The sequence below is a fragment of the Mercenaria mercenaria genome, chromosome 9 (assembly GCF_021730395.1).
Source record: "Mercenaria mercenaria strain notata chromosome 9, MADL_Memer_1, whole genome shotgun sequence".
Classification (NCBI taxonomy): domain Eukaryota; kingdom Metazoa; phylum Mollusca; class Bivalvia; order Venerida; family Veneridae; genus Mercenaria; species Mercenaria mercenaria.
Genome location: NC_069369.1, coordinates 38,492,884 through 38,507,621, shown reverse-complemented (window position 1 = coordinate 38,507,621; position 14,738 = coordinate 38,492,884). Strand labels below are relative to the sequence as shown.

The following is a 14,738-nucleotide window of genomic DNA, read 5'->3' as shown; positions in this document are numbered from 1 at the left end:
TGTTACATAAAAATGCTGAAAGAACGTTAAGGTTATCTGTCGCTGACAAAATGTTTGTTTTTTTCAAGTAAGATTATTTCCATTTATACTTTTAATTTATTAAACTTCAGGACTTTATTCTACACCGTGGATTCTTCCTGATGACGGAGTGTCGTGGGATCAAAAAGTGAGTAACATATTGGCAACGTATTTCACATAGTAGTAGAATCTGATACGACAAGCATCATCCTCATATCCACGTCGAACGTTAACATGCAGACGTAAAAAAAGAAATAGTTATATGTATAGGGTATATGTAAGTTCCTTCACACATTTTCAAATATACCGGAGAGAAGCTATCCTAAACTAAATTTCCTTTTACATTTTGAACAATCTTTCATGTATCGGTGTTGAATAAAATAAAACAAAGCAAAATAGTTCACTACTGTGCACCACGGTCTTGCAATATTTACTCTGAATATTTATTTAATATCTCCTCCTTTTTTATCATGTAATTATTGCCACACCCGACACTATTTAGAAATGATTTGTATTTCCAGGTATATCATAAAAATCAACATTGCTTAATAACATTTTGTTGATATCCATTTCACTTTCATAATAAAATTAGTTCACATCATTTTAGACAGTGATTTTACAGACAAGACTCAAATCCTATTTAGCAAAATATTATAAAAATAAGTAAACATAGATGTTCTTTATCTCAATAGAAAAAATAGAAAAACCAGAATTCGCCCAATACGACATGTTGCAGGCTTGGTTTGATTTAGCCTGTTAATGGACTCAAGTCTCATACGATTTTGGTTATACCCATGATAAGAAAATAATCTAAATCACCATTGTGAATCGTGAAGGATATTAACCATTGTTCCAAAGGGAATGATACAACTTGTAGTCGAAACAGAAGTATTTGAGACAATGTGTTACACACGCTTACAGAAAAAAGCTCGCGAAATAGACAATAGGCAAACTAGTGAAACCGTCCTATTATTTTCTTAACATGAAATATATTTTTAACAAACGCAATTGACGTCTTCGATATGTTTAATGCCCAGCCACAAGTGGTGATGGTTATTGGAATGGTCGCCGCCCGTCCGTCCTTCCGTCCGTCTGTAACATTTTGTTTCCGCTCTGTATCTCCTTAACTCCTTTGAAACTTGGGTCAAATGATCATTGTACAAATATATGTCAGTACCACAAGGTAGAGGTCATTGAGAGGGGTATGCATTCACAATTTACCCCATGTTTGAATTATTAATGCCTCGCCACAAGTTGTAGGGGATATAGGAATGGTCTCCGTCCTCCCATCCCTCCTTCCGTCTGTCTGTCTGTAACACTTTCATCTCCGCTCCATATCTCCTACATCCTGTAAAGGATTTTTACGAAACTTGGGTCATATGATCACCTTATCAAGACGATGTGCAGAACTTATGAGTAAGCCTTGTCGGCTCAAGGTCAAGGTTACAACTGAGATCAAAGGTTGGAGCCTTCCATTTTGTGTCCGCTCTATATCTCCTAAACCCTTTGAAGGAATTTTATAAAACCTGGGTCAAAAAATCACCTCATCAAGACGATGTGGGGACTTATGAATCAGCTATGTTGGCTTAAGGTCAAGGTCACAACTTAAGGTCAAAGATTTAAGCCTTCCATTTTGTGCCCGCTCTGTATCTCCTAAACCCCTTGAAGTGTTTTTTTCATGAAACTTGGATAAAATAATCACCTCAAGGTCAAAAACTCTAGGTCAAAGGCTTAAGCCTTCCATTTTGTGTCCGCTCTGTATCTCCTAAACCCCTTGAAGGATTTTCATGAAACTTGGATCAAATGATCACCTTATCAAGACAATGTACGATATGTGTCAGCCATTTCGGCTCAAAGTCAAGGTCACAACTCAAGGTCAAATGTTTGAGCCTTTCATTTTGTGTCCGCTCTGTATCACCTAAACCCCTTGAAGGGCTCTCATGAAACTTGGGTCAAATAATCACCTCATCAAGACAATGTGCAAAACTGATGAGTCAGCCATGTTAGCTCAAGGTCACAACTCAAGATCAAAGGTTTGGGCCTTCCATTTTGTGTCCGCTCTGTATCTCCTAAACCCCTTGAAGGATTTTCAACTTCATTGATGTCGTCATACATGGACTATAAAATATACTTAACAGCGTCAATCCTTCCGCCAAATACCATCAACCCTTTCACTATCCATTACAGTGGCGGGGAATATAGCTGTCTTTCAGACTGCCTTGTACATTTTAATGTTATAAAGGTCAGAAATCTACGTAGTTACGGCGAAAGAGTAGCAAGGAAGAATATCAAATATCTATCCAATTGAACAAAAGCCAAGATTTTTCACATCGTCAGTATAGCCGATGGGATCCTATCGGCTCCATTTCACGATGTCGATAGCTCTGTTGTTATACATTTATTGTACGACTTAATTTAAAAGTCGAACACCAATTTTAATTCCAGACGTATGACGATATGTTGAATGTTGTTGCTACAACAAAGGCAGAAGACAAAGTTCAAAAGCTCAATTTTTTGGTACTTGGCCCTCAAGGACATGGCAAATCATCATTTATAAATTCAATTGCGTCGCTGAGCAAAGGGGAGAAAACATCTATCTGTAATGCCGGCGGAGGAAGGTCAGCTGCCGGCGACAATATTACAACTGTTGTAAGTATTATATTTGCCTTTTTAAATACTAAACTTTGTAATAAATTCATAAATGTATAACATGAAAAACTACAACAGCCTCATCGGTAAGACAGTTGTGTTGAAGAGGTCGTTAATGAACGCCAAAAAATGATTATACGGGTAATCCTGAGGTCCGATTGGCCTGTTTTGTTGTGGAACCCTTTACAAGTGATTTTGTAACCTGTCGCTGATGAAGCCTACTATTCAAATAAATTTTGTAGATCGGCATTTCATTAAGGAGCCATTGCTTCGGACCTTAATGAAAGAATGAGAAAATTACAAACGTTTGCTTGTCAACAAACAGTCCTCTTGCCAAGTATGTGGTTGTTTTTCGGGTTATGTTTCACATGGCCGTCTTCTTCGTAACCAATGTTGAGTATCAGATGAGCTTCATTTACTATTTTCTGTCTTGAAGTATGAAATAATGTAAGAAAGAGGGATTTCGGACTGAAAAAAATATATGACAGATATAAGATATAATAAGTTAAAGCATAGCAAAGGTTCCTTCTATGGTGCATCTATATATATAAACAGTGATCATCTTATAACATTTTGGTTTCAATGTCTGTTTTAAATATTGGACATCAGTGAGTGGGGAACCCAATGATTTGACGCAAGGAGATCATTCTATCTTATTGACATATATTCGCTTTATTTTATTCTGTCTAACATCATAATGTCCCGATTCGATGCGCTAACAACCTACGCCCTCGGCGTTAACAACAAACTTAGAGGTCATTGAGTAATTCATGGCTGTAATTTAGAAGTACCTATAAATCTCGTGAACTTGAGATCCGGTCATTCGATGCGTGAACTTCTGTGCACAATTAGAGGGTCGCATTGGGTTTGTTTCCACATATAGACAATGCATTCGATGGTAACGACGTATGTAAACCCTTGTGACAAATAAGATGTTTGGCATGTTTTAACAGCGCCACTTTTCCATCCTCAGGTTAATATGTAATCCGCGGAGCGCGTTCAGCCAGAGAGTCGCCTCAATCAGGAAATAATGATTTTGACTTCAGAGATTATTTCTAAGGTCACGGAGTCTGAAGAGAAGGAACAATAACAGGCAATTGTTATTGCTTAAGTTTAGCATATATCCCTAGTCTTAAATCATTTTGAACATCCAAACAACGGTTGAGTCGTAGCAGCAAATTTAAAAACACGGCAAAACCCCTTAAATTTGCATTGTTTAATGAACGAGATAGTCTTGCTACACAGACGTTAGTATATTATCAATGAAAATTTCATTTTTAACCAATTGCATTTTCATTTCTTTACAACAGCTAAAATTCTTACATTTTCAGTACATTTTGACTCATGTTAGATATACTAAGAGCCCGCCCGCTTAGCGCAGTATGTAAAGCGTTGGTCTACAGATCGCGGAGTCGTGAGTTCGATCCTTGGGGCGTATGTTGTCCGTGACTATTTGATAAACGATATTGTGTCTGAAATCATTAGTCTTCTACCTCTGATTCACGATGGGAAGTTGGCAGTTACTTGGTACAGTATCCAGGAACACTGGTTAGGTTAACTGCCCGCCGCTACAAGACTGAAATACTGTTGAAAAACGGCGTTAAACCCATCGCGAACAAACAAACAAACAAAGATATACTTAAGTATAGGTATTAGACCATCAATTTCAATAATTTCTTGTTATAGAATCAGCAGTAAAAGGAATCATGGTTTTCAATTCTATTGATATATTTATTAATGGTATTTCAGTGGTGCATTATAACAGATGCAATTACAAATGCAATGTAATACGGGACGAACATTTTAGATTTCTATTACAGGAATAACAGAAAAGAACTATGATACAAGATTAAGTTGAAATTTATGTTGATTTGTGTTTTGTATGGAGCTGAAACAATAAAAATTATTCAACGCTCGTTGTATCAGGCCGTAGGATTGGAAGAAAACAGAATCAAGGTTACGTGTCAGAAATAAGTTTAATATCCGAGATATCGAAATCTAGGCAAAATAATGTCATACGCTCATTACCCAGTTAAGTGCGTGAAACAGATTAAGTCCTATCATTTCTGGAAATTAAGCATTACATGTTGTATTGAACATTACAACAAAAAGTCAAGACATCTACAGATATATTCTCAAAAACATATTGTCATCATTATTAAAACAGACACTTACTCAAAAACGCATATATTTATATTTTAACTGATCTACGGTGTATATCATGCAAGAATCTGTATTTAATTTAAATCTATTGAATTGCTTTTTTGCAAAACCCAAATTTACTATGAAGTTTGATAAACGTCAATGGCTTATTTTGCCTGTTTATGTTGAAATGAGGTTGTTCACTGCATTTTAACTTAAATATGCTGATATATATCTCATTTGTGATAAGTATGACTCTAGAATACAGGGGCCGTATTCATAAAGCGTCTTAAGTATAAGTTTTGACTTAAATTGAAGATTTTACTTAAGTTTGTGGTGATTTCAGCTTAAGTCTAAGTAAAAAAACTTAAGTCCTATTTATAAAACAGCTTAAACTTAAGATACGTAAGAAATGACTTAAGTCAGAAAACAAAATGGCGTCGTGAGTAAGATTAAAGTGTTGTTTTTCAGATAAAAGCACTTTAAACATAATTGTGCGTGCTGTATCTTTCTGAAATTGATGTTGTTGTTTTTTTTAAATGTTTTTGTCCACAATGAAAGCCAAGAATTACTTATTAAGTTGTTTTATGAATAACAAATATACTTAAGTAAAATAAATTTCTTACCTAAGTAATACTTAAGTAAATAATCAATTTCTTATACTTCTGCTTAAGATGCTTTATGAATACGGCCCCAGAATTATTTTGCTGAACGAATTGTAAAATGAAAGCAAATATTATTAAATTTGAATTGAAACAATAGCAACAGCCCATATTGTCTTAATGTTCAAGACTGATATATGGATGAGTTACCAAATAATGTTTTTGTTTGTACTTTTAATAGCAATAACAGGAACTGTTATCAATACAGTAGTTTCACCAGAAAAGTTTAACCGTATTTGTTATGTCAGCTACTTTTATGTAAGTCAGTGATCACTTGTAAATATTTCTCCCAAGATGATTTATATTCATATACACAGGAAATCAAACCAAGGTTTTCATATTTACATTTTAAAGCATCCTTGACATTGTTTCTATACAATGAAGCAGTCACTTTAACAATTATAACTCAGGGTTTAAGAAATCAACATTTAATCATTTCGGTATTTTTATATATCTTAAAGCTTAAACTGGCAATAGTTTGACAAAACAATGCTAAAGCTGAGGTCTCGTTTATTACATTGTTGCTTCTTGGCCCAAACCGTCCAGCATCATGCGTTAATTTCCTGTTAAATTACATTAACATTCCGTTATTTACCAGTCACTTTAAATTACTACAGGCATGATTAACAAACGATATAATCTTTACTCAGTCTCGAACATTCAACAAAATTGTAAAACCAGGCGACAAAATATTGAGCTCAAAAATATCACTTTTTTCCAGAGATGATTTTTGCTGCTCGTTGGTTTTACTCTTCTTGTGCATTTAAGCAATCAATGAGAACGGCCTTGTGGTTTCCTACCTCTGTGATAGGTTAAAATCTGAATACTGACGATTGGTTGCTGGTGAGGAAGAGCTCGAGGTCAATGACTTCCGGAAACATTCGCAACGGTGCAGATTTGCTCGGATGATGTGTTATTTATTGATACTGATGTGTGTTGACTGCAGGGGTAACACTTCCTTATACAAGATCAACGATATCACTGTCCTGTCTATGGTATTCTGAAATTCAGAAAACCTAAGATGAAATGTTTTACCTGGCTTATTTGGAATTATGACTGTGGGAACTACGACAAATTGCGTGACGATTTGAGCAATCATGACTGGAACCAGTGCAAAGATGACGATATTAACATATATGCAGAGAATGGTACTTCTTCTGTCGTAACTTTTGCAAAAGATAACGTTCCAACCAACATTGCTAAAATTCGCCCTCTTGATGTTCCATGGAAGACCAGCGATATCAGACAATTTATCCGTAAATGTAAAAGGGCGTATCGAAAAGCGAAATTATCTCAGTCTATTTATCACTGGCAGAAGTTTCGAAAACTTAGAAATGATACCGTTCTAATAATTCGGGAGGCAAAATCTCAACATTTTTCTAAATTGTCAGATAGTCTTAAAAATGGTTCTCTGTCATCCAAAGACTGACGGAAAACTCGCAAGTCTTTTATTTCTAAACCTGAAAATAACAATATCCCGCCATTAGAACACCCCATTACCCATCTAATCTCATCCTCTGACTTTGAAAAGGCAAATATACTCAACGACTTTTTCCAGGAACAAACACTTATCGATAACTTGGTTACCGTCTTCTACACCATTTCTTACCGAAATCATTCTGCCTCAAGTGAAGTGGAAGATATCCTTAAATCTCTAGATGTTGATAAGGCCACTGGTCCCGATGGTATAAGTAACAGAATCCTTTTATAAAAGTCTCGTGAACTATCAGTACCTCTCTCTGACCTTTTTAACGAATCCTTACAAAGTTGTAAAGTACCTTGTATTTGGAAAGAAGCTAATATTATATATATATATATATTATATTATACCACATTTATATAGCACTCTTTTCATGTACATGTACACGTTCAAAAGTGCTTTACATTATAAATTGCAAAAATACAAACAAATACGTATACAAAGATAATGCATTCCACATTAACAAAAATCATGATTAAAAAAGTATAGATTAAACAAGATAAAACATCAATGTATCGGTCAGTTAACAAAATATTGCACAAAGAAGTGTGTTTTAGCAGGCTTTTGAAAGCAGCTAGCGTGTCAGCTTCCCTGATCTTGGCATGAAGGGAGTTCCAAAGCTTTGGAGCAGTGCATGAAAAGCTACGATTGTCATACACCATGGTTTTAGATTTTGGCATCACCAGTGACAGCGTGTCTTGTGATCTTAGGTTTCTGACCGGTTTATACACTTCTATCATATCCCTAATATAGGCAGGGGACTGATCGTGTAAAGCCTTAAAAGTGTGGGTTAGAACCTTGTACTATACCCTGTATTTCACTGGCAACCAATGAAGCTCCTTAGAACCAGTGTAATATGATTGCGACGGGGCGACTTAGTAATTACGCGAGCTGCCGTGTTCTGGTCATGCTGCAACTTGTTTAGTGTGCTGTTTGGTATACCACTTAACAAGGCATTACATTAGTCTAACCGTGAAGTAACCAGGCTGTTTATAAGGGTTTTTGTGGCATCACTGGTAAGATACCGTCTGATGTGACCTATTCTGCGAAGTTGTGCATATCCAGCCTGACACACACTGTTGACTTGTTGTTCAATATCCATACCTTTGTCAAATACTGCTCCAAGATTCCTAACACATTTCGTGGATTTTATCGTAGAATCACCGACCTTCACAGAGATGTCATCAATGTACTTGATGTTACGCTTTGATGTGAATAGCATTACCTCCGTTTTATCAGCATTGAGCTTCAGCATGTTGGAATTCATCCACGAGACAATTTCAGCCAGACAGCTCTCAATGCGGCGCAAAGCTTCACTTCTGGCCACAGCCTCTATCGGCTTAAAAGACAGGTATAATTGAGAGTCATCGGCGTAGAAATGATGAAGAAGTCCATGACGTCTGCATGTGGCACCAACGGGTTTAGAGTACATGATATAGTTCTTTAGACCAAGCACTGGGCCTCCGTGGCCGAGTGGTTAAGGTCGCTGACTTCAAATCACTTGCCCCTCATCGATGTGGGTTCGAGCCTCACTCGGGGCGTTGAATTCTTCATGTGAGGAAGCCATCCAGCTGCCTTATGGAAGGTCGGTGGTTCTACCCAGGTGCCCGCTGGTGATGAAATAATGCACGGAGGGGCACCTGGGGTCTTCCTCCACCATTAAAGCTGGAAAGTCGCCATATGACCTATCATGTGTCGGTGCGACGTTAAATCCAACAAAAAAACCTGATCCCTAATGTCTGTGCGATATTTAAAAAGGGTGATACTTCACTTCCAAATAACAATCGTCCTATTTCTCTAATGGTCCTCTTCTTGAAAAGGTTTTTGAACGACTGATCTTTAAATACATCTTCAATCACCTGAGAAACATTGACTTTTTTTGACCCCAGTCCAATCTGGCTTTATTCCAGGAGATTCAACAGTGAATCAACTTACATACATATATGGTATCTTGTGCAAATCACTGGTCGAGGGACTGGAAGTTCGAGCAGTCTTTTTTGACATCAGTAAGACCTTTGACAAAGTCTGGCATAAATGCCTATTAGCAAAACTCAAGTTTGCGGGCATATCAGGTTCCCTTCTAGCTTGGATCTCTGACTACCTTTGTGACCGACGTCAACGTGCTGTTCTTCCTGGCACTTAATCATCATGGACTACAATACAAGCAGGCGTCCCTCAGGGCACGATTCTCGGACCTCTTTTTTGTGTTTATAAATGACATAATCATGGACATTCAGTCTTCCATCAACCTATTTGCGGATGACACTAGTCTTTACGTTTTTGTTGAACAGCCCCGTGAGGCATTTGAACTTCTTCAGGGTGAAATTCTTAAAATTTGTGCCTGGGCCGACAGATGGCTTGTTGCATTTAATCCTTCCAAATCGGAATCACTGCTTGTTTCCAGAAAACGAAATACATTTCCCCATCCTATACTCTCTATGTTTTGGCAGCTAATACCCGAGGTAACTGAACACAAACACCTCGATGTCTTTCTTTCCAGCGATTGCAGCCGGCACTCACATATTGACTATATTTTAGACAAAGCATGGAAGTAGGCCAAAGTCATGCGTAAAATCAAGTTTTCCATCGATCGGAGATCTCTGGAAACTATCTACACTTCCTTCGTCCGGCCTATTCTCGAATACTCCGATACTGTTTGGAGTAATTGTACAAATCATGAAGTAGATCAACTTGACAAAATCCAACAAGAATGTGCTCGTATAGCTATTGGTGCAATAAAACTAGTTGAAAAACTCCATAAAGATTCTCCATGGGAAAGTCTGTCAGAGCGCAGATACAAGCATAGACTCATTCTTTTCTTTAAAATGTACACAAATAAGACACCTAAATATCTCTCAATTCTAATACCACATCCAGCTGAACATCGCTATGATTTAAGAAATTCAAACAATGTACGTGGTATACCGTCTAGGACCATTTTATACTTTAATAGAGACGAATGCCCATTATCTATTAGAATGTACCTTATATACAGACTGTCGCCAAAAGCTTTACAATTACCTTCAGGACTTCGATTTCGACGAAAACCTTCTTCTCTATGGAAATACTTCTTTACCAGACGAGGATAATGTCAATATTTTCACAAATGTACACTGTTACATAGCCAAAAGTAAGAGATTTCTGTAAATATTTCTGAACCCCAACGAGACACTATTTTAACTCCTTGTTATATTTCATGTCCTCTAACTCTAGAAAATTTAATGAACTACTTCTAACTTCTCTACTCTCGTCAGTGCTCATATTGTTGTTCCAGAAACATTATTTTTGGTATATCAGACTGCATTCCCATAGACATTATATTTAAAGCTTCACTGTACTTTTGCCAAACAATTAATTACCTGTCCATTTTAGGAGAAGAACTCTTAAAGACTTGTATTTCTTCTAATCCTTTCCATCTACTGTACATGCAATGTTTGTATTTCAATATAATTTTGTATATTTTTTTTTGGAAGAAATATGTTTAAACCAAAGAAATATAAACTTTACTTACATTGCTAAAACTTTCATTACCAAGTTAGTAAAGAAAATCTCATAAGGTACACTGGTCTATAAACGCGTAACTTTTTACGTGAAGTATACTTTTGCAAAATTTGACAGGTGAGTGTGGCCTGTAGAAAAACCTCATCTACCAGACGATCGGAGCTTTCAACATTGAATGTATTTCTAAATTTATTTATTTATTTTTGGGGGTTTATCGTCTCACCGACTCAATTATTGGTCATATGGCGACTTTCCAGCTTTGATGGTGGAGAAAGACCCCAGGTGCCCCTCCATGCATTATTTCATCAAGAGCGGGAACCTGGGTAGAACTACTGACCTTCCGTAAGCCAGCTGGATGGCTTCCTCACATGAAAAATTCAATGCCCCGAGTGAGGCTCGAACCCACATCGATAAGGGGCAAGTGATTTATTTCTAAAAACGGTATGTAAGTTTTTATCATTAACTTACCGTTTTAATTTCCATTTTTCTTCAAACCTACGAGAATGAAACTTGAACGGCGTTTGTAAACAAAGCGTGCGCGTGAGAAACCGGAAGGGGCGGGTGTTCCACGAAAACTATAACATTATCGGGGCCGGCCGTATACGGGTTGTGTCCGGAAATAGATTGTTGCGGGATATGTTTAGAATTGAATATTAAGTCAATACCTATTTTCAAGTGACCATTTAGTAGAGCTTGTCAGCCTCAGTTGGAATTAAATCTTGAAGTTTAAGTATAATTTGCAATTAAAATGTCAATCTCAAACTCAGTTGAGACCGAAAAATATTTTGTGAACATTAGGCCTGATTGTTATGACACATAGTGATTTTCCCGAGGGAGTTGTCAGAGGTTTGTTGAGGAAAATGTGACAGTATTGGCGCTTCTTTGTATATAAACTCAATATGACATCAAGGTCGCAAAGCTGTTATCATCAAAATGTGCAGAAATCGTGCTGAAAAGATTTGTGTTGTTGGATATGTTTCAAACGTTATATATCCGTGAAGTAGACGAGTTGGCGAGGAGATTATTACCTGTTGTTGACATAGCCATGCAGAATATTTGACACCCTTTGTTGCAGTTGTCGCACGCTAAAGCACTACGAGACTACTTTACTGCTTTGGAGCTCATTTTGTACATTTCTTTTTAGTTGTAAAGGTCATGGTTCATTTGAATTTGGATGTTCATGAGTATGTGAATTCTTGAAATACTTATCAATTGACATAGGGAACAATTTTGGTTTAACTTTAAAGTAAAGATTCGATGTTCATTAGACAATAATATACATTGTTGAAGGTGTTTAAGAGTCATTTTAAGAAACCACGTACAGATGTATTGCTCCAAGGTATATGAGAATTCTGCTGTTTATCTGTTTTGGTCTATCAAGAGCTCTGGAGATCTTACCAAAAAGCTAAAAAAAGCAAACACTTTAAATGTTCGAATATAAATACTTAATATGACTTTTCTACTCTTTATACTAATTAACCACATAATCATATTAAAAACAAACAAGTAGATTTAATTAAGAAAACATTTGCAAGAGAAAACGTTAATTATCTGGCTTGCAATGAAACGAGGAGAATTTTTTTCTAACAGTGCATTTTATAGATGCAACCTATAGAGATGTAATCAGGTTTGTGAAGATATAAGGTTTATACTAGATAACATTTTTATCAAATTTTGGCAATAAAACTTACAGACAAGTAATTGGTATTCCGATGGGAACCAACTGCGCCCTACTTATTGCTGATTTATTCTTATACTATTATGAACGAGATTTCATACTTAGTTTATCCACTGAGACACAATTTGAAATTATTGAATCTTTTGAGGGAACTCCAAGGTATCTTTATAATATTTTAAATATGGACAACTAATATTTTTCAGAAATGGTGAAACTTATTTACCCAAAAGAGTTACAGCTAAACAAGGCTAATAAGTAAATGTTGAGTTCTGCTCAACCCGGGGCTAGAAGGCGTGGACGGTAGCATGCATTTCCACTACCGTCCATGAACAGGCTCAATCAAACCGAGCCTGCAACATTTTCGTTTTTGTCGTGTTGAGCGACCTGTGAAATTTCCACTTTTTCTATTTTAATACTTCAGATTTAGAAGCGTCATTTTTGTATTTAGATTTAACAATAATTGTAAATAATAATCTAGAACGAAAATTATATAATTAAAGGGACTATTTTAATTTTGAAATTGTCAACTTTCCCTTCCTTGATGGAGATGTCCCTCGAGCTACATCATACGGTGTCTATATTTCACAACTTATTCGTTTTGCAAGAGCTTGCTCAAGGAAAGAGGAATTTAATGACAGAAATCTTTATATCACCAAAAATTGTTACAACAGGGTTACCGTTATCATAAACTACGGAAAGCTTTCAGTCAATTTTACTACAGATCATCGGAACTGTAAAAAATACAATACGAACCTAAACACACTTTTAAAACTTAGACTTAATCACCCAGAATACTATGGAGATGTTGTTTATAAAATTCGGAAAATAAAACATAGTCCTTATATTAACCAAATATTTGTAAAATGGAAGAAAAAGTTTATCAAGAGGATACGATGTGAAAATCGTGAAGCACAGTGCATGTTTAGTGATTGGTCCCTCTACAGTTAATCGCTGCGCTTTTCTATTTGTTGGTGCGATGACTAACAAAATGTAAGGCTCAATGATGCTTTTCTCCTAAATCCTACAAACAACGGACGGAGGGAGTTGAATTTTGTCTTACAGCCGTGCCCGTAAAAGCTCTGAATTCAGACAAGTTGATGAGTCCATTTGTGTAATTATACCTAAGATTTAACTTAACTTTTTGTTTTACTTAATTAACCTGTTATTTTTGCGCTAATGTTAGAGCCTTTCTCAGCGGGGATTTTGTTTACATAATGTTGTCTCTAACTTGTTGAAAATAGGGTAACTGCGAGGTTGGCATGCCCTAAACGAGTTTAAACCCCCAGTTTCCGTTATATAGGTTACTGACTGTTCCAAGGCGGTGTCCCTATTTTCAACTGGTTTTCTATCTGTCTTGTATTGTCTTTTGCGTATGTTTTCTTCTTTGTTGTAAGCGTTTTTATCCCTCCTCTTCCTCACTCCCCCTAGTGCTACCTCCTTTCCTCGTGCATTTGCGCCCCGCTCCCCACTTAACTTTGAATTAGTTTTCGAGGCTGCTTTTATCTTCTGGCTGCCAGAATCCTTAGGTAATAAATGATTGTTTTTTTCCCCTGCTTATATGGGTGTTGTGTGCTTTTGAGTCTAAAGCGGTGCCCTACTGTGTTCTTGAATCTTACTTGTCTGTTTTTCTATGTTATTCATTTGGGTGTTGTTTTGTGTTTATCTATCGTACAAGAGTGTCTGCGCTATTGTGATTTACATTGTAGTGTGGCTGTGATTAAGGAACATATCATTCCCTTTATATATTCACCCCTGTTCTACTTTCCCCTCCAAATCCCACACCTCAATCCCAACACCCTCACCCCTTCCCAATTTTACCCCTTACAACTTCTTCCTCATCTATCTATATTTGGCATAAATTAGTATAATATATATTTGCTAGATTTTTGAAGCAGCACGTCTGTACGTTTTTTCTATTACAGCTTCTTTTTGTTGTTGGCCTTTTTTTGCAAATGCGTGGCTCTAAGCTTTGTTTTTGGTGCTCTGAGCTTCCGAGAAATCTACCATTACCTGTTATCTTTTGTGTCTATGGTTTCTACAAATACAAGAAGATTCGTAAGAACAGTTGCATGTATGGCGCTGTTAATCTTCGCGAAAATTGTTCTTGAGTTATGGGCAGGGTCAAACAAGGGGTCGTCGAAATCTTGAAATTTTTATTTAAAGTCTATATTTTCCCGTCAAAACATTACTGTAAAATACGCTTAGGTTCCATAACATTTGGTTTTCCTCTTTCGTATAATTTTTTACCTACCGAACATATCTTTATTACGATGCATAATCAATTCTTCCTTTCATATTAGATAGAAGCTAAAAGATACTTTTTTCGTATGCCGAGTTGACATGGAACCGTTGAGGGTTTGAAACTTGGATTGGGATGTAGAACTATATCATGCGAATAAACCATCAAGCTGACTAACGGATGGTTGGTGGTTCTTTCCAGGTGCCCGTCCGTACCTGAACCAATTCAGGAAATGGCAACGGGGTCATCTGCTACCATCAAAAGCTGGAAAATTGCCGCATGACCAATCCTTGTCTGGATGTGACTTAAAAAAAACAAATACAAAGACAAAAAGGTCTTTTCCTGTACTCATCTTGTGTTGTAAGGGCC

At 36.6% G+C, this 14,738-nt stretch overlaps 1 protein-coding gene across 1 annotated transcript in view; it reads left to right on the top strand.

Annotated features, from left to right (window-relative positions):
• LOC128559488 (interferon-induced protein 44-like) overlaps positions 1–14,738 on the top strand; it is a 96,475-nt gene that overhangs the window by 35,125 nt on the left and 46,612 nt on the right. Inside the window, exons 3-4 of the mRNA XM_053551257.1 lie at positions 111–166; positions 2,464–2,667. Of these exons, the coding sequence (XP_053407232.1) occupies positions 111–166; positions 2,464–2,667 (260 nt within the window). The remainder of the gene's footprint in view (positions 1–110; positions 167–2,463; positions 2,668–14,738) is intronic.